At 38.2% G+C, this 21,223-nt stretch overlaps 2 protein-coding genes across 3 annotated transcripts; one reads left to right on the plus strand and one right to left on the minus strand.

The window, feature by feature from the left end:
• Positions 1-2,688: 2,688 nt before the first annotated feature.
• Positions 2,689-14,298, plus strand: LOC126790188 (protein NETWORKED 1A-like). Of its 2 annotated transcripts, XM_050516343.1 has the most exons (6): positions 2,689-2,931; positions 3,040-3,090; positions 3,623-3,893; positions 4,494-9,121; positions 9,304-10,504; positions 14,153-14,298. In XM_050516343.1, exons 3-5 carry the CDS (start codon positions 3,791-3,793, stop codon positions 10,501-10,503), a joined length of 5,931 nt encoding a protein of 1,976 aa, XP_050372300.1. In that variant the 5' UTR covers positions 2,689-2,931; positions 3,040-3,090; positions 3,623-3,790; the 3' UTR covers position 10,504; positions 14,153-14,298. The 2 variants fall into 2 exon arrangements, with proteins under 2 accessions (XP_050372300.1, XP_050372299.1); XM_050516342.1 differs by lacking the exon at positions 14,153-14,298 and having other exon boundaries at positions 9,304-10,770.
• Positions 14,299-17,005: 2,707 nt separating this feature from the next.
• On the minus strand, positions 17,006-19,123 carry LOC126790232 (40S ribosomal protein S3a). The gene is made up of 7 exons (XM_050516393.1): positions 19,017-19,123; positions 18,873-18,920; positions 18,659-18,764; positions 18,016-18,153; positions 17,737-17,922; positions 17,431-17,631; positions 17,006-17,243 (listed from the first exon to the last, which is right to left on the minus strand). The coding sequence occupies exons 1-7, from the start codon at positions 19,025-19,027 to the stop codon at positions 17,154-17,156; spliced, it is 780 nt and encodes a 259-aa protein (XP_050372350.1). The 5' UTR covers positions 19,028-19,123; the 3' UTR covers positions 17,006-17,153.
• Between the last annotated feature and the right edge of the window lie 2,100 nt (positions 19,124-21,223).

Below are 21,223 nucleotides of genomic sequence, written 5' to 3' on the forward strand. Positions count from 1 at the left end.
TCAGCTATGACTACTATACATGAACGAGATGCTTGAAATTAGTCTCACTGACTTCACGGTATGTGTAGTTGATCATAATATACTTCGAAAATAGAAAAACTGTATAATATACTTTGTAAACAGAAAACTGAAAGTTTTCATAGCAATTCGACAATTGCATGTTACATATAATGGCATACGATATTTGTTTGTAATTGTACGGCCAAACTATCAATGAAAATCGTTATCCAAGGAAAAGTTTGATGGTTTGCTTTGAGCCTTTGACTCGGTTAACCTAGCTATCAGTACAAGTCCTTATTGCCCTAAATCCTATGTAGCATGGACACGGACACGAGTGTCCGTATTGGACACGATTCGATACGTAGACACGGTATATATAAATTTTTTTAGACACGGACACGTGGTCAACACGGCAATTAAAATTATTTTAATATATATATATATATATATATATATATATATGTGGATGGTCCATGATGACGATCGATCACAACCTACTTAGACAAGAATAGTGTAATGAGCCATGTGCCAGTTAAGAATGCTAACAACATATGTGATTCAAATTAAATTGACTTTGATCATAACTTCAAGTGTTCAACGCTGCTCATGAGGTACCATCTAACTATCTGCTAGCTACTTCAACTAGATAATTATATATTCACTGCAGTAAACCCTAAGCTAACAACAATTTCTATATTGAGTAGTACTTCACTTAATATTGCTGCAGTCTCAACTTTCCTTGTAATTTTGCCAATAGTTGGTAGTTAGGGCATCTGTTTTCATAGACAGCTACCTATTATCGATCTCTTCGCAAATATTCGAGACTCGTGGCCTCGGTTTGACGATTAGAGTAATTTTTTATAATTAAAACAAATTGACATATAGCTAGATTGTACGTTCATCAAAGCAAACATGTCATGAATTTCCTTGGATAACGATTTTCATTGATAGTTTGGCCGTACAATTACAAACAAATATCGTATGCCATTATATGTAACATGCAATTGTCGAATTGCTATGAAAACTTTCAGTTTTCTGTTTACAAAGTATATTATACAGTTTTTCTATTTTCGAAGTATATTATGATCAACTACACATACCGTGAAGTCAGTGAGACTAATTTCAAGCATCTCGTTCATGTATAGTAGTCATAGCTGATTCAGATTTCTGTAAAACTCCCAATGTCATGAGGAATATATAGAATAATTTTTAACCAATCCAAAGTGTATAGACAACAAAACAAGATAATGATGCTAGTGTGCTACAATACTTCAATGGAGGAGAGAAGGAATTTTCTTTGTTTCTTGCAAGGTTTTAGTGTTTCCCTTGTGAGTCTACACTCTACAAAAGACTAATTAAATAGGATTGACGAAAGGAGTGGTTGAGGCTCCACCGCCCGACCGGCCAACCGTGAAAAGGCGACGGCCCACCAGAAGAAAGGTGACTGGTATCCTCCACAATTCTAACTCCAATAATTTCATACAAGAATCCAACTGTGGAGCAATTCTAGTCTAATTCCCATTAAGCTTTCATAGTATCTGAATCTCAACTTTCCAATTTTAGTGTTTGTTGTTCATACTTTTCAAGAAACTAAAACAAGTGAGATCGCAGTTGTTAAGTAGGCAAAAGCTTAACAGCTCCACTTGTTTACCAATCTTTCTTTATGGCAGCTAGTAGCATCCATCATGTTTCTTTTTTTCATTTGTGTGTACCTAGTTGTATTATTGAATGCAGATAAGAATGCATGTGACTTTACTTGATAGATTACAAATTGTACTAATGGTTTTTATTGAAAGAAATTGTTTGGTCTGCTTAATAAAATTTAATTATTGAAATCAAGAAGAGCCTTGTCCTGAATCAGAATATGCAGACTCTTCTACTGGTGAATGGTGATACATAATAGAGCATGCATGACCACATTCATAATGTTCGCTAAACAATTATGATCTTCTTCGTTCTAGTTATGTATTATAGTTAGATAATGTTTATTGAGTTGAATAGACAAATTATTACATACGATGAGAAGACTTGTGTTATTGGACAATTTTGGACTTCATTAAGCGATTAAGCTTCTCTCTATTGGATAGTAATATACTCCATTGAATCTCTAAAAGGAATTACAAGAAAAGAAACCAAAGCATATGTAGCACCGGGCAATATCGTTAAGGTCATGAAGAAGAGAAGTGACTCGGAAGCATGCCAAACCCCAAGAAGGAACAATTTGGAGATATCTTGATTACCAATTGTTTTTCCCCCAACACTCTTATCATGTTTTAGAGTAAACAATGTATACAATTGTCAAAAGTAGTGAAGAAAATAAAGCAACTACAACAAAGACAGCAAAACGGTCAGAAGTAGAAACATAGTGGTATTATTAGGAAAAATCAGAGGATTAGAGGAAAACATCTGATAGTTAAAACTATTTCCTAACATTTTACGTTTACGGATAAACTTGTATGAGACATTTTCAATTCAAATTTTGATGAATAAGAAAATATTACTAAATGCATTTTAATTTCGGTTTTGGCCTCAATGCAAAATACGTTACTGTATTTTACTTGGCGCATTCCTGTTTCGTTTCTACCCTTTTACAGTTCATATGTCATGTAACAACGACACTTCCACAACACAAATCTGTCATATACACACTGTCTTCACAGGACCCAATAAAGAAGAGGAATGAGAGTCTCCTCTATGAGTGTAGAGACCAAAAGAGAGAGAAATGGGGTGAAACTGCACTGTCTCAGTTTGCTGCAGCTGGAGTTTTCCTATCATGGCTGCTGATCACAACTCCATTGCCGGTGTTTTTATTCTTTTGGATTCTACTTGATCCCAATAGGGTGGAAAGAATCTCTCTTTTACAGTCTTCATTGAAGCCCAATTGGTTCCTTTGAATGTGGATGGTGTTGTTTTCGCACCAGTAGTCATTTAGTGAGTTCTTAATCTTCATGTTCATATCATAAAAGATTGGTTTTTTTCTGTTTTTATGAGTTACCCATCTGCTGGAAATTAATGCATTTCGATTATTTGATATGGCAGGTTCAGTTGCTGATAAGAAATCCTGCGTCTGCTGCCAGTCAAATTTTTTTGGTAAGTTGTTGATTCTGTTTGATGTTAAAGAATTCATCTTTTATCTTACAAAAACCCATTATCTGTATCTGTTTGTTTCATTTACTTCTGTGAGTGGTATCTTCAGTTTCTCATGAAATCCTTCCTGCATTTGATAATTGGGTGAGGTATATGGTCCTGGGAGTACAATTATGGCTTTGACTGTTCTCTTGTGTATGGTATTGTTGTTGATAAAGCCGAGTTAAAGATGCTGTGAAACAAGTTGTATTGGAGTCTAATTGGGTGCTTTGTGTTTTGTTATCAACTTCTTGCGCTGGTGTGATTTTCTAATTCTCATATATCAGCATTCCGCAGAACCATAGATAACTGCATTGTTTGTTAGCTTTAGTATCTTGATTTTTCAATGGCTACTTCTTTCCTTGAATCAATTGCATCATTTCTTTCTGTCATTGTCCAGGCTAAAAGCTTGGTTTCAACTTTCAACTTATACAAGCCTGCAGATCTCTTTTAAATTTGCTTACATGTATGAGTTCATTATGATTTTGGTGTACAGGTGCAAGGAACAAAGAACAGAACTGCAAAGCTGGATACTTACTTGGTGGTGGAAGCACATTGAACTCATACTCTGGCCTGGATCCATTTTCTGAGGCTTTGTTATTTGTATAGGGACCCATCATTTGCCAAGTCAAAACCAGTTTTCTTGTTGTGCTGTGCTGTGATCATGGCAACCCTGTCACAATCTGACTCCAGACGCTTGTATTCTTGGTGGTGGGATAGCCACATTAGCCCAAAGAACTCAAAATGGCTTCAGGAAAATCTTACAGGTCTTGAAACTTTCCTATTAGATACTTGGCTATATATATACCTCATAGAAGCTCCAATTTTTACGCTTCTCTTATCACATAGGTGTTTGAATTTAGGCAAAAGGCTGGGTCATATATCCATTGAAGAGCAGTCTCATCGTCTTATACATCCAATTCCTCTCAAATCTCAATAGTCAGGAAAAATTTGCCTCCTAGACTAAAATTGATAGCAACTAGTGGTTGACGTAGTTCAAGTTTCAAATTTTCTAGATCTTCTGCCAACCTAAATCCATCTTGTTTGATAACTAATTAACTATCCATGCCACATTCAGTTTGTTAATATCTTAGTATTAGGAACTTATAGTTATTAGTTATTAGTTATTAGTATGATTGACACCCTTACTCTTCTTACACTGTTGTACCCACAGTCTGATATTAAAGATTTTAAACACAATAAAAGTATCTAATTTGGTGAGGTTGCAATGGTAGCTTAAATACCTTTGTTGGGTTTCCCCATCTCCTCAGCATGCATACTTGCAACATGCTTATTCACATAGATGCCTTCAATACTTTTGATTTTTGAAGCTGCATTACTTATGGAGCCAACATTTGTTAATACAGATATGGATGCTAAAGTCAAAGCAATGATCAAGCTCATTGAAGAAGATGCAGACTCTTTTGCAAGGAGAGCAGAAATGTACTACAAGAAACGCCCCGAGCTTATGAAATTAGTTGAAGAGTTCTATAGAGCTTATCGTGCATTGGCTGAGAGGTATGACCATGCAACTGGGGAGCTTCGGCAGGCTCATCGAACCATGGCAGAAGCATTTCCCAACCAGGTACCTTATGAACTGGCCGATGAATCATCCTCGGGGTATTATGGCCCAGAGGCTGGACCTCATACACCAGAAATGTTGCATCCAGTTCGTGCCTTATTTGACTCTGATGACTTGCATAAGGATGCACTGGGACTCTCTTCAACTGACTTGCATGCTCTCAAAAGGAATGGGGGCTCTGACTCTGGAATTAGCAAAAGAGGACTAAAGCAGCTCAAGGAAATGTTTGATCCAGGAGAAGAATCTAACCCAAAGGTTACTGAGGGAAGGTTTACAGGAGGCTGGAATTTTCATGAAACAGATGAGAGCAAATCAAAGGTACAAAATGGGTACTCTCAGTTAACAAGTGAGAACCAGAGCCTAAAAAACCAGCTCCTCTCTCAATCTGAGCGTGCTGCAAAAGCTGAAACTGAAATCCAAATCTTACAGAAAACTCTGTCTGAGATACAAGCTGAAAAGGACACAGTCCATCTTCAGTACCAGCAGAGTTTGAAGAAGTTATCTGAGCTGGGGAAAGAACTCAATAATGCCCAAGAGGCTGCTGGAGGGCTCAATGAACGAGCCAGTAAGGCTGATATTGAAATTAATATACTGAAGGAAGCTCTTGGCGAATTGGAAGCTGAGAGAGATGCTGGTCTTCATCAGTACAATCGCTGTTTGGAAAGAATATCTAGCCTGGAGACCATGTTATCATTTTCCCGAGATGATGCAAAAGGACTTAATGAGAGAGCTATTAAAGCAGAAACCGAAGCTCAAAATCTCAGTCAAGAACTTTCAAAATTAAAGGCAGAAAAGGAATCTTGTTTTCTCAAGTACAAGCAATGTCTTGAGAAGATATCTACTCTGGAGGCTACAATCTCAGTTGATGAAGAAAATGCCAGAATCCTCAATGAACAAATTGAAAGAGCTGAAAGTGAAGTTAATTCACTGAAGGAATTAGTCGCTATGCTGACCAAAGAGAAAGAATCTGCAGCTCTACAGTTCAAGCAGTACATGGACACAATAGCTAAGATGGAGAGAGCACTTTCTCAAGCTCAAGCCGATGCTGAGAAATTGAACAGTGAAATTTTGACCGGGGCAGCAAAATTAAAGGATGCCAAAGAACAATGTGTTCTCTTGGAGAGGTCAAATCAGTCTCTGCGGTTAGAGGCAGATGGTCTGGTGAAGAAGATTGCAACCAAAGATGAAGAACTTTCAGACAAGAATGATGAGATGGAAAAGCTTCAGAGTCTCATGCAAGAGGAGCATTTGCGGTTTGTGCAAGCTGAAGCCACTCTCCAATTTCTGCAGAAGCTGCACTCTCAATCCCAAGAAGAGCAGAAAGCTTTAGCCTTGGAGTTCAAAAATGGGCTTCAGATGTTGAAGGATTTGGAGACAAGCAAACATGGCATGGAGGATGATATGCAACGGGTTAAGGAAGAAAATAAGAGCTTGAATGAATTGAACTTCTCCTGTACCATCTCAATTAAGAACCTGCAAGATGAAATCTTTAGCATGAAGGAGATGAAAGAGAAACTTGAAGAGGAGGTTAAGCTTAAGACAGACCAAAGCAATGCTCTACAGGGGCAAATTTCTCATTTGGAGGATGAAATTAAGGGGTCAAATGGAAGATATCAGGCTATAGTGGAGCAAGTGGAGTCAGTAGGTTTAACTCCTGGATGCCTTGTTTCATCTGTGAAAGACTTGCAAAATGAAAAGTCAAGACTAGAAGATATCTGCACAAGGGATAGAGAGGACAGAGAACATCTGTATGAGAAGTTGAAGGATATGGGTAAACTTTCAAAGGAGAATGCTGTTCTGGAGAGTTCACTATCAGGTCTAAATGGGGAGTTGGAGAGTTTGAGAGGGAAGGCAAAGGAATTGCAGGAGTCTTGCCACTTCCTTCAAGGAGAAAAAGCCACTCTTGTTGCTGAGAAATTTGCCCTGCTTTCCCAATTGCAAATTATCACTCAGAATATGCACAAGCTTTTCGAGAAGAATTCATCACTGGAAAGTTCCCTCTCTGGAGCAAATATTGAGCTGGAAAGGTTGAGGGCAAGAGCAAAGAGCTTAGAAGATCTGTGCCAGTCACTCAGTAATGAAAAGATCAATCTTCTTAATGAGAGAGGCACCCTGGTATTTCAGTTAAATGATGTTGAGGAGAGACTGAGAAGCCTGGAAAAGAGGTTTAAAAAATTAGAGAAGAAGTACTCTAAAATGGAGAAGGAGAAAGAGTCCACACTTGATGCAGTAGAAGAATTACGGGGTTCCTTGCATGCAGAAAAACGAGAGCGTGCTAGTTATGTTCGGTCAAGTGAATCCCGATTGGCAGGTCTGGAAAGCAATGTCCATCTCCTGCAGGAAGAGAGAAAGTTGGGAAAGAAAGAATTTGAACAAGAACTAGATAAAGCTGTGAATGCCCAGATTGAGATCTTTGTCCTTCAGAAGTTTATTCAAGATCTGGAAGAAAAGAATTTGACGATATACACTGAATGCCAGAGACATGTTGAGGCCTCCAAGTTTTCTGATAAGCTGATCAAAGAGTTGGAGAATGAAAATCTTGAGCTGCAGGTGGAAGAAGAATTCTTAGTAGGAGAAATCGAAAAGTTGAGGTTGGGAATCTATCAAGTGTTCAGGGCTCTGCAAATTGAAACAGGTACACATGAAGATAAGAGTGAGCGAGAAAAGGTACTTGTGCTGCAGATTTTGAATGCTATCAAGGACTTGAAAAGTTCTCTGGTGCGGAGCAAAGATGAGGAGCAGCAGTTGCTGGTTGAGAATTCAGTGCTCTTAACTCTACTTGGGGAGCTGAGATCAGAAGGTGCACAACTAGAGTCAGCAAAACAAACTTTGGGGAAGGAGTATGAGGTAATGGCAGACCATTGTGCTGCGCTACAAAATGACAAGCATGAGCTTCTAGAGATGCAAAGGCAGTTGAGGTTGGAAGTAACTGAGAAAGAGCAAAAGGAGGAAGTATTAGAGGCTGAAGTAGAAAGTCTTCAAGGTAAGCTGGTGACTCTGCAAAATGCATACCTAAGTTTGCAGGAAGAACAATCCAAGGTGCTTGATGAAAAGAGATCCTTGCTTAAAAAGCTTTTTGACCTGAAAGAGGAAAAGCAGATCATCGAAGAGGATAATAATGTTAATTTTCATGAAGCACTAGCTTTCAGCAACCTCTCTATGGTTTTAGAGAGCTTCACAATTGAGAAAGCTGTGGAACTTAAAGCACTTGCTGACAAGCTTGATGATCTTTCTGCTACAAACAATAATCTTAAAGATGCAGTTGGAACGTTGGAGGAGAAATTAGTGGTGAAAGATGTAGAAAATCAACATCTGAATGAGATATTTCAATTGTTGGACAATGAATTGTGTGAAGCCAATGACTTAAATGGTCTACTGAACCATCAAATTTCAATTGGAAAAGATTCTCTCAAACAGAAAACCATGATGCTCTCAGAGGTAGAAGAGAAGCTTCAAATGACAGAAGATTTGAACATGGAATTATGCAGAACTGTTGAGGAGCTGAAGATGGAATATGAAGAGTCAAAGTTGATGGGTCGGAATTGTGAGAGGCAGATTCTCCAACTATCTGATGTTTGCACAAATCAGAAAAATGAAATGAATAGCCTTTGCGAAGCAAATGAAACTCTTGAAGATGAAATCCTATGCAAGGCTATTGAAAAAGAAATAGAAACTCTGCACCTGAATGAGACAGTCCATTTGTTGGACAAAGAATTGTGTGAAGCCAAGGACTCGAATGATCAACTAAGCCATCAAGTTTTACTTGGAGAAGATTGTCTGAAACAGAAAACTACTGAGCTTATAGAAGCATTAGAGGAGCTTAGACAGACAGAAGATTTGAATGTTGAACTATGCAGAAATGTTCAGGTACTGAAGGTGCAACAAGAAGAATCAACACTAACAAGAGAAAAGTATGAGAAGGAGATTGTGGAACTATCCAAAGATATCACGGATAAGAACATGGAGATTGAGAGCCTCCGTGAAGTAAATGGAACTTTGGAGGTTGAAGTGGGTGTCTTATGGGAAGCAATTGAAGAATACAAAATTAGAGAAGACTACATGAGTACAGAGCTGCAAGAAAGAAGCAACGAGTTTGAACTTTGGGAGGCTGAGGCCACAACTTTCTACTTTGATCTTCATGACTCTGCTGTCCGTGAGGTTTTTCTTGAAGACAAGGTTCATGAGCTTACAGAAGTTTGCGAGAGAATTAAAGATGAAGATGCTGCAAAATCTGTGGAAATTCTACAAATGCAAGAAAGAGTTGGTCTGTTGGAAAGTGAAGTTGGAGGTCTGACGGCCCAGTTGTCTGCGTTTGCTCCCGCAATAGCCTCTTTGAGAGAGAATGTAATTTCTCTTCAGCAGAGTGCCCATCTCAGAAAGAAGCTTTCAGTGGAAAACAGCCAGCAACACAAGGTAATTTTTATTCCTCTCATAATGTCATTAGAAAACTGTTTGTGTCTGGCTAATGTCATTAGAAAACTGTTTGTGTCTGGTGAAATTGATATAATTGCTACAAAATGAGTTTCCACAGTAATTTTAAATTAATACTACGTGGTGTGCGTCTAGATACTTATTAAATTTGTCTGTGTCTCAAGGATGATGGCCTGCCAAATAATCTATATCAGATAAGCACTCAAGATTACAAAGAACAAAACACTGATATACCAAATGGACTATCCGAGTTGGAAGAAATGCAGATTATGATCAAAGAAGTTGAAAAATCAGTTATTGAGGAAGCGAAAAGGCTTTCAATTGAACTAGTTGAGAAGGAAATGGTGGAAGAAATCGAAAGGCTTACAACAATGGAAAGAACAGAGGCTTCGCTGAGTGGAGATTTAAAATCAAAAGGTAAACTGAACCAAGAATGTGGTAACAAAGGAGAAGAGGTTGAACGTTGGAATCAGTACACTGATGATAATCTCAAGTCGAGTAAACCTGAAGGTAGGCTTTCGACGAAAGATATTCTGCTTGATCATGTTTCAGATTGTTCATTCAATGGAAGAAGCAAGAGAAAGAGCGGTAGGGTTGATGATAAGATGCTCGAGTTATGGGAATCAGCTGAGCAGCATTGCCTCCAGGATCCAATGACCAATATTAGTAAAAATCAGACATCCCCACCAACTGAAGATGTCACCTCCTACCCTCGGTTCGCCAACTCGCAGAGGACAAGTCGAAAGTCTTCATTTGAAGTTCAGGTTGAGAAGGAATTGGGCATCGACAATCTGGAAGTGTCCTACAACATTCGACAATCAAGTCATGATGGCAGGAAGGAAAATATATTAGAGAGGCTTGCTTCTGATGCTCAGAAATTGACGATTCTACAAACCTCTGTGCAAGACTTGCATAAGAAGGTGGAGTCCAACAAAAAGAGTAAAAAGATCAACAGTGCTGAATACGAAAAGGTGAAAAGACAGTTGCATGAAGTTGAGGATGCAGTTGTGCAGCTGGTAGATGCTAATGATCACTTGAAAAAGAATGTTGAAGAGTTTCTATCTTTGGACGAGCAAACTTCCACAGAGTTGGAGGAGGTCGGAAATGTGAGCAGAGAGACAGTAACCGAACAAGCATCGAAAGGATCTGAGAAGATTGGAAGGCTGCAGTTTGAGCTGCAGAACATCCAATATGTTTTGACGAAATGGGAGGGTGAAAAGAAAAGAAAAGGGAGACATGGATTTTATGTGAGTAGAACAGGTCTTCTCCTTAGGGATTTCATTTACAGTGGCAGAAGTAGTAGTGAAAGGCGCAAGAAGGGTTGTTTATGTGGTTGTATGAGACCATCGGCCAATGTTGAATAAGGTAGCCCCTTGGGAGGAAAGCCTTCCTTTATTTTCAGCAAGTTTCCTTGTAACAGTCCTGCTGTTTTATGTTCAGTGGGATCATTTCTTGGATTAGTTAGTGAAAAATTAAACTGTATTAGCTTTTGGATTCTGTGTAAAAATTAGGTTTTATCTAACCATAATAGTCTGCTGCTTTGTTCAGCTTTCTATCTCATAAAAATAATAGCCATGTCCTTTTGATGGAGAAATTTGGTTACTGCTTTTATACTTCATAGTTTTTGGTAATGTCGTTCAATGCCCAATTCTCCAACCATTTTCCGGTAATTTTTTCCCTGCATCCATCACGGACTAACCTGCTACCCATTTCCTATGCTGTAACCCTGTAACCTTAGTACTCTTCACTACAATGTGTAGCCAGTGTGAGCCATTGAAGGGACATAAGCTTTAAAGTTTGATACCGTGGTTTAGGGTGTTAAACTCATTGCATAACCTTAATTTGTGAATACAGAGAAGTTCTTGAAAACATCGTCTCCTAATCTGCTATACATCAAATGTTGTCTTTCTCCGAGTTCTTAGTTGGTATCTCTGGTATGCTGAGATCTAGCTGCCATTACTTCTCTATAGATGCTCCTGTTATTGAATTCTTTTACAGGGTATGGATTTTTCCCTGTACGCATTTCTTTAAAGGCAGACAAATGTTTCTGGCTAGTTCTGCAAAAATAAGAGGCCAAACATACAACACAGACCTCAGTTTCTGCCGTGGGTAATTTCTGAGACTCCGATCAGGTTTGAAATTTGGCGCGTACCTCAGAATTTTTTTTATTGGCAACTTGGTAAAAATGGAGGCTTATCCCAAGATCAAGATAGTCAAATAGTCACTTCATGTCATTCACTAAAAACCTTGTGTCCCACTAATGCGTCTTCCAAACCAAATGATTTAAAGAGGGCTGTTCATATACAGCTCTGTGCATTTTTTTTCAACCAACCTCAATGGAGTTTTTTTTATTTTTTATTGAAACCTCAACGTAAGTTAAAAAAACTAGTTGGTTTTTAGCTTTCACAAATTGGTGACCTGGTGCCGCCTAGAAAGAACATTGTCCAAGAGGGATCCTAGTCGATCACAATTGATTGAGAGGAGCTGGTTCCAAATGGCCCATGTGATTCGATGAGTTGGGTTATTTAACACATCCTTTCTTCTTTGTTTCCTGTCTTGTTGAATTTTAGCCCTGATGTTACAATGTAAGGATCTGTTCTTACGTGTCTATGTACAAACCAAACCCAGGTCTCACTCCCAAACCCTTTTCTTGTTTGTTGCCGCAACGGCTCTAACACCATAAATTTCGGTTCTCCATAAGTTCAATATATATAGGAGTAGCCATAGTTCTCAGTTGAGTCCCTTCTCCCTACATTCTCCCTACATGCTCTAAATTCTTTAGAGCAACGGCGAAGGATGGTGAAGGTCTAAATGCCACTATTGAAAGTATTGTTTGCGTGATAGGCCAAATGTTCAACGTCAAATCTCAGCCTTGTCAGGCTGAGAAAAAAGATATAGAGAACGAACGGCGGAAAGATGAGAGGAGAAATTAAGTTGCTAGGCTACTAGCTGCCTCCAAAACACCTGCATAAGACTTGCTTGCTCTACAGTCAAATCTTGGAGGTAGCTACTAGCTAGTAGCCTACCAACTCTCTCCTCTTTTCTTTCGGCCGATTCTTTCTCTATATCTTTTTTCTCAGACGTACTGACAGAGCTAAGATTTGACGTTTTTTTTTATGGAATATTTCGCCTATCATGCAAACAATGGTGGCATATAGACCTTCGTCATCCTTCGCCATTGCTCTAAAGAATGTAGAGTATATAGGGAGAACAAATTAGAATAAACTACAGATAAATTACATATTAGATTAGCTTCTTGGTTTATATTTTGTGCAGGTCCTCTCGATTTTAATGTTGATTCTCGTGAGTTGGGTTATGAACAAGCGCGAGATGATTACTGTTTGAGTTAGCTAGCTTCAGGGTTTCCTTTGTGCATTAGCTCTGAGCAGTTTTAATTTGTCTGATTTTTATTTGTTCTTAGCTGTAGAGTTTCTATCTGCAATTAGACAGTTAAAAAATGATTTAGTGTTCGATTTTTGTCTGTGTTAATTTTTCTGAATGATGTGTTCTAATTCTTCAAGCAACGATCGCCTGAAGTAAATACCATAGTTCGGATGGAAAAAAAATTGATAGTTTAAGTTAGGAGAGAAATATATAGAAATGATTTAAAATGGTGTTAACTTATTGATACTGCAATTTTCTTACTCTCAAAATTAAAGTGGAAGAACTAATATCTTTTTTTTACTGCCAAATTGCAACATACAACTGAGATCTTTATACTCACTAGATTACAACTGTAAGCATCCTCTATAATTCTTATGGTAGTTTTGTTTTGTCTTTTCGATTTTGGTGTTGCGCGCTGCTGTTTCGTCAAAGTCTTACCACTTATGCATTCAAATAGTTTAATTTTACATCTGAGTTTCCTTTTGTTGTATGTGTTTAGAATCCACAGGTTGTACGGTTGTACCACAGACAAGAGAAAGTTTATTTTCTCCATCCGCTATAAAATGACAACATCTCTGGAAGTCACCATCGGAGATTTCTTCATTTGGTTCAAGTGTTTTTGGAAGATTTAGTCAGCAAAGATGGAGAAGTGATCAAATGATGTATCGTATTGACACTTCAATCTTTTTACATTTCTTTTCATTACTGTACTTCATTTGCTTATTAGAATCTGTTTGGTTGGTAAGTAAGATTGTGGCTGTGCTGTTTTTAGGAATTTTAGTTCCACAAAGAAAGAAGAATATTAGTCCACAAAAAGAACTTCTGTGAAGTTCCATACATAGAAATAGTGAAATACAGTCTGCAATACATAAGACTCTGAACATATAAATAGTTTAATACACTGTCTGCAGTATTATGTTAGATATTACCGTTCTAAGCTCCCGACAATCTCTTGAGGTGCCTCAGGCACTGCATCTTCTGCAGGCCTTACAACTTTGGTGCCAACATCTTCATCATCGTGAACCTACATTTACATATGCACAATGCAGTGAATTCAGTATTCAACTAGTATTTATCAGGGACTAGTACTAACATAATAGTGATACATAAGCGATGTGAAACTAACTATAGGGGAGACATACAATGAAAGGGAAAATCGTGATGTAATGGTTTCTGAATGCACAAAGATTACGTGGCCTGAATGTCATAAGAAAACTGTTTGTGCGTCTGTGGTAAAACTGATATAGTTGCTACAATATGAGTTTCCATTGTAATTTTAAATTGAAATCTACGTGCTGTGCATCTAGATACTTAGTAAACATGTTTGCGTCTCAACTCTCAAGGATGACGGCCTGCCAAATAATCTATATCAGGTGGACTTTCCGAGTTGGAAGAAATGCAGATTTTGATCAAAGAAGTTTGAGCTGCAGAACATCCAATACGTTTTGACGAAATGGGAGGGTGAAAAGAAAAGAAAAGAAAAGAAAAGAAAAGAAAAGGGAGACATGGAAATGTGTAGAACAGGTCTTCTCCTTAGGGATTTTAATTACAGTGGCAGGAGTAGTAGTGAAGGGCGCAAGAAGGGTTGTTTATGTGGTTGTATGAGACCATCAGCCAATGTTGAATAAGGTAGCCCCTTGGGAGGAAAGCCTTCCTTTATTTTCAGTAAGTTTCCTTGTAATAGTCCTGCTGTTTTATGTCCAGTGGGATCATTTCTTGGATTAATTAGTGAAAAGTTAAACTGTATTAGCTTTTGGATTATCTGCAAGAATTAGGTTTTATCCAGCCATAATAGTCTGCTGCAAAGGCAATTCATTGATACCCATCCCGTTAAGGACATCCATCCCCTTTTGACATAAGTTGAGTGACTCTCCATCTACCGGCAAAGGCTTGTGAACCGTTCAGCATTCTATCTCATCCAATGCCCAATTCTTCATACATTTTCCGGTAATTTGTCCTAGCATCCATCAGCATTTCTTGTTCATTCATTTGAGCAACTAACCTGGCACCTGCTACCCATTTCCCATCCTGTAACAGTCTACGCTTTCACCAGAATCTCTAGCTTAATACTTTAATGGAACCATGGACTGTGTAGAGTATTAAACTCTTGCAGTCTTGCATACCCTTAATTGGTGAAAAAACAGTGATTATTTTGGAAAGCAACGTCTTCAGTTATGCACTTACACGCCAAATGTGCATATCACAAGAGTAGCAAATTTTTTCTGCAACTGGTATAGGCTCATTTTATGAGCAAATTTGTAATCAGTGAGGGTGTTGAACATGTTGCTTGTTAGGCTGTGCTCAACATAGACCATCAGTCAGCAATATAAGTTCAGCCGATTTCAAAAAAGAAAAGAAAAAATAATTAACATCTTGACATGCTTTTAATCAGGTGGAAAGTCACATTCCATGTAACAATGGCATAATGATCATGAATCGAAAGTAAGTTGATGGGTTTAGCGTCCTGCCATAAAATTACAACGAAACAGCACCAAATACATGACTTCAACAAAAGAATGGCTCTAACATTACAACGAAACAACATTAAATACATGGTAAACTCTGGATGCCCTAGAGGCGTAAGTTTCTTTTATTATGACAAAAAAAAAACACAAGCATAGGCTTGGCTCTAGATAAGCTGTTACAAGTTAGAAATCTCAAATAAGTAGTCTATTGCAGGTGTAAGAATACATACTACCTAGCAAAATTGAAAAGAAGAATGCAAATTAAACGATACAGTGATTCACAAAATCCTCTTTTTGAGCCAGGTTTGGCATCCAGATCACATCACTCTCACAGTCTAAGTATGACTTAGTAAACAAATCCGCAACATTCTCTTCTGAACTCAATTGATTGATTTGGATGTTCAAGAAATTCTATTGTTGCACATTATAAAAGAACTTAGGCGGGATATGCTTACTGTTGTCACTATTGATAAAACTTAACTTAGTCTGTTCAATACAAACAGCATTATCTTCATAAATGAATATAGGTTTATCAGTATTAGACAACAATCCACAAGAATCACGAATATGATGGATGATTGACCTAAGCCAAACACATTCTTTAACCGCTTCATGGAGATCAATGATCTCCGTGTGAGTGGATCTTCAAGATATCATCTCTTCCCAATGGTAAAAACATAACTGGTTTGGGAACGAGCTTTGTGAGGGTTAGAGAGGTACCATGTGTCAGCATAACCAACCAAAACGTTGTTGGAAGTCTCTAAATAGGAGGATGAGCCAGGGGGACGAGCCTTTGCTCTTGGTACCGCGCATGGCCTCCACCCTGGGGCTACTGACGACGCTGGTGTGGGGAGTGCCGGTCACGGTGTTCTCTATGTTGTAGGGGTACACCAATCCCAAGTCAATAGGCTCCTTTCAAGTACTTAAACAATACTCAAGATTCATAATCTCTACTACCAACACATTAGAACTAACAAATTGACGTGAGACTCCACATCATGAAATTCACCACTCATGACAAACACGCGTAATTTGTTTTTAGCAACGGGCGACACTCCGCCAAAATTTACCCCCATCTTTCATCGTTCTAAGTTTTTTTCATTTTTTCAAATTTTTAATTGGTATCTCTGATATGTTCGAGAGTTGAGATCCTGCCATTGCTGCATTAGATGTTTCTGTTAAAGAATCTTTTTGTATGGCATGGGTTTTCTATACATGCATTGCAGTCTTGCAGATGGTAACGTTTCTTTTGTCTTCATTCTTTTGTATGACATGGATTTTCTATACACGCATTGCATATGGTAATCATGGAATCGTTTCTCCTTTCTTCAAGCAGTTATAGGGTTGGTCTATTTTCATTGCTTCTAAGAATGAGCATAATCTCAAACCTGACCATGATTTCAGTAATTTTGGTAGAGATACACACCAGAGATGGAGAAACAAACAGGACACATTGTAATGGCGGTCTCATCCATTGTTTGGCTTGGCCTGCTTTATAAGGCAAAATTTTAACAATGGTACATGAACTATCACAATAGGGTTCAAAATATGACCCAACTTAAATACATAATTTGACTGTTAGTCAGCCTAATTTCCGTCAATTTTAGGAGGACAGAATTATCTCATCACGAGGAAAAAGAAGAATAAGAAGGGCTTCATATCCAATCACGCAGCTTTAGGGAGCAACACAGATTTCAATCCTCAATCTTGTTTAACCGGCCACCAATTAAGTTGAAAACCCAGTCCATATAGAGCACATCTAAATTTATTTGGATTTTGCATCAGGGGAATATAATTTCGGCTTAAGTTTGGGATTTGAAAAAGATATTACCCATTTGAAAAATCGGCTGCTAATAAGTATCAGGTCGAATGGCATACCAATTCAACATTTCATTTTTCTATGACAGAAGTTAAGATTTAAAGCCTCCATACCATACAACAAAACTCCCTAAAATGAATTTCAAATCCATGACTCGGGACGTAAGAACTTTAACCATGATAAGACCAAAGCAGCCAATAAAATAAACATTAAGCACATGGTATATAGAATAAACGCACAAAACATCAAAATGACATTCCTGTTCCCAAACTAGGACATCAAGCAATAAGTAACAAGATTACTCAAGTTCAGAGGACATAACAAAAACTCTAAACACTGGAAACCTCTAAGCTCCAACAATCTCTTGAGGTGCCTCAGGGACTGCATCCTCAGCAGGCCTCTCAACCTTGGTGCCAACATCTTCATCGCCGTGAACCTACATCACATATTCACAATGCAGTAAGATTACAATTATTGTTCGTCACTAGGACCAACATAATAGCAACACAAAACTGGTGTAAAACCAATTATCATTGACAAACAAAACAAGGGGAACATCGTAATACATAACTGGTTTTTTAATGCACATTAGTCAACTTATATCAAAGCATAAAAGCACATACCTCCATAAGCTTTCCAAGATCAAACTTGGGTGCCTTTAAGATCTTGACCTTCCTGATGAAGACGTTTTGTAGAGGATAGATGCTTGAAGTAGCCTTCTCAATCTCCTTGCCAATACTCTCAGCAATGAACTTGCGCACCAAATCCTTGAGATCACAAGATGTGGCCTGGTTGACCATGATCTCAGTCATCTTGCGGCGGATCTGAAAAACCCAAAAGAAAAGGTCAACAGCCACACAAACAAAACCTATAATATTATGAATCCAGCATACATAAGTTCACATTGTTGAAGGAGAAAAGAAAGTCACCTGTCTAATCTGGCTAGACTGAGCATAACAGGTCCTCTTGACCTGGTTAGGACGTCTCCTGGTGAAGCCAATGCAGAACATCCTCAGTGTGTAGTTGTCTGTGGTCTTCACATCCACATGAGCTTCAATCAAGGTTTGCCATTTGCGGACCAAAGATCTCAACTTGTCAGTTGTAAAGTTCATTCCCTGCAATTCAACAGAAGATACAAATGTTCAGCAATATTCAACAGAACATATAAAAGATATACATGCAAAAAGACAATTATAACAATATCATACCCAGAAGTTAGTGAGAACAGTCCTTCCTTGGACATCTTCAGCTCTCAACCTCATCTTCCTGTAGGCATGCTCCTCATCTCCCTGGAGGTCAGCAAGTGATGTCTCAAAGACTCTGTGCTTGAGTCCCTCTGAAGCAATCTGTTGAAAATCCAATGAGCAGTTACGAACCAATCCAATACCAAAGCTTATAACAAACCGTTCAGCAGGGGTTATATACAAAGCTTATGTTATTGTACAAAAAAACAAGCAAACTAGCATCCCAAAGTAAAAGAACAGCTAGAATAGAAGCTTCAAAACCATTTTCATAGTTTAACCTTCAACTAAGATCGAAAAAACTTAACACTTGCAAAAACTATAACCATAAATTACAGTTTCCAAAACAATTCCAAACAGACAGATACCGAGAAACACAAAACTCTTGAACCAATACACTAACAACAAATACAGATCCAATCCACGCAATAGTAGTTTGTTCTTTACAAAAATTCAATCAGTTCCGTAATGCAGAAATGGAATAATAAGCTAAACCCAACTCCAATATTCCTGCTTTCTTAATCCATAGTCAGCATAATAATCACAAACACAACACGTAAATCATCGAAAACAATCAGACAGAGAGAGAGAGAGAGAGAGATTGAAATACCTTGGTACCCTGAGTACGGGTGACAAGAGTCTTGCCGACCTGCTTGTTGTTAAAGATTGAAGGAGCCTTGATGTCATACCAGTCCTTCTTGGTAAAAGGATCAGCTCTGCATTCACAACACCAACAACAACAAACCAAACACAGAGTTAAAACAGAGATTGAAACCAACACAAATATTAAGGATTGCAAAGGTCTCAGATCTGTGGGGGCTTACGCTTTCTTCTTTCCTCCCTTCTTGCCCTTTGAGATTCTCTTGTTCTTTCTGTTTCACAACCAAACCAGAGTCGAATGTTAGATGAAGCTATTGAGATTGATGAGAGAGAGAGAGAGAGAGAGAGAGATGAGAGTCTCTGAGTACCCGACGGCCATGGTTGAGAGAGGTTGGGAGTGGCAAACACCAAACTGAAGCGAGAGGCAGAAGCGGCTCTGAGAACAACACTCTCTTTGCGATGACAACAAAAACCCTAATTCTTTCGTATATATATGTAGCGAGGTTGTGGATCCCTACCCTTATTATGCTGGGCCTTAGGTTTTCATTTGGAGGCCAAACACAGGCCAAGCATTGCGTTGAATTCTCGGTAATTTTTAGTATTGCTTCTCAAAATAAAAATAAAAACGGGGATAAATCTAACGACAGTTCTACACTCGTCGTTAGGGTCTTGGGAGTACCGAGATGGCGGACGAACTGACGGTGCTTCCGTATCTTCCGATGGAGATCGTCCGCGAGATTCTCGCATGGCAGCCGGTGAAGCCTTTATATATGCAGATTCAAGTGTGCGTAATCCAAGTCATGGAATTGCATAAATCTTGAAACCCTATTTTGTGAACATGCACTTCAATACAAAGCCCTCGAGCACGAGGATGCACTCTAACCAAAGACGTAGAGTCATGGTTTTTGATTCCGAATTTCGAATGATAAAAATTCGAATTCGAGACCATAAAAACTCAAAAACAATCTCAAATATATTGAAATCATTTTATCATAACAGTGTATCGAAACTAAGTTCACATCATCACTCAATCCTCACCACAAACAGCAGAAAGAAATTTTCGACAATCTTCAGTGAAAGCCCTCTAATTCTGCTAATCCATACTTGCATAACTATTCCCTACACCATCGAATAGGTGCACTTGAATTGTAAACACAAATCCGGTAAGTTTTGCAGCTCGTATGAGTAAATCAATAATACAACTCGCATATAAACACAGAAGAAAATACTGAAAACATTTAATTATAAATGTACTCATGAGTCATTGGACGGCCCATCTGGTTGTCCAATAATATCTGAAAATATGCGTGCTTATGAGAAATCCGGCAACCCCTCTGTTTACCCAAATATATTTATAATACGGGTACTCATGAGCGTTGGTACACCTCTGTTACCTCTCATGTTAGTACGTCGCCCGACATTGGGCAACCTCTCGCTACCCATTATTCAAAAGAAAAATACTGAAAACATTTAATTATAAATGTACTCATGAGTCATTTGACGGCCCATCTGATTATCCAATAATATCTGAAAATATAAGTGCTCATGAGAAATCGGGCAACCCCTTTGTTTACCCAAATACATTTATAATACGGGTACTCATGAGCGCTGGTACACCTCTGTTACCCCTCATGTTAGTACGCCGCCCGACATTGGGCAACCTCTCGCTACCCAATGTCCAAAATATGGGTACTCATAAGCGCTGGTACACCTCTGTTACCCCTCATGTTAGTACCTCGGCAAACAGACTAGAACTCTAACTGAATCGTAACTGTCGCCCGGTCAAGGCTAGGTTCTGACATGCCAACACGTCCGAAGACAAGTCCACATACCACAAAAACGTTTTAACATAACTCAAGTTAAAACCACGTATAAAACAATCATTACATGATATTGTACAAATCAAATTGACATGCTCAAATAAATAAATATCAATGCTATAATGAACTCATTCGCAAACGAAAATTATGATAGTATAATATAGCAAACCATATATATGTACATATTTTACCAATTACACACATACACAATCCACTATATCATATACATATCATAGTTCATTCTTTTAAAATCTAGCGTAATCATGAATCTCCACAAGAGTAGATTCTTCACTGTGAGATTTTACTCACATTCTTTCCTGCATGCAACTTCCACGACACTAAAAGTAATTTCCTCACTCGTTTCGTCAGTCACCTAATAGCATGATAAAATGCTTAGAAAATGATACGTAAAATATAAGGTGACGATTTCAATACAACTAAATGTTGTTCATAAAACATTGTTCACATAACATTGTGTTTTACTGTTTTACTAATCACTGTTCCAATGTACCGTTTTACTAAAACATTGTTCACAGTTACTGTTTTACCAACATTGTTCATAGTTACTGTTTACATAACACTGTTCACAATACTATTCATGCGGCGCCTCTGTTCACCGACCGCCACCAATGACGACCAAATTTCACCACCATAATCTAAACGATATTCCTAACAACTTCCTAGTTCACCACAAAGTCTAATTCTGAGCCTAAACACTTCAATTTAACAAGAACCGAAAAGCCCCAATTTAAAAA

Source organism: Argentina anserina, chromosome 4 (genome assembly GCF_933775445.1).
Source record: "Argentina anserina chromosome 4, drPotAnse1.1, whole genome shotgun sequence".
NCBI lineage: Eukaryota > Viridiplantae > Streptophyta > Magnoliopsida > Rosales > Rosaceae > Argentina > Argentina anserina.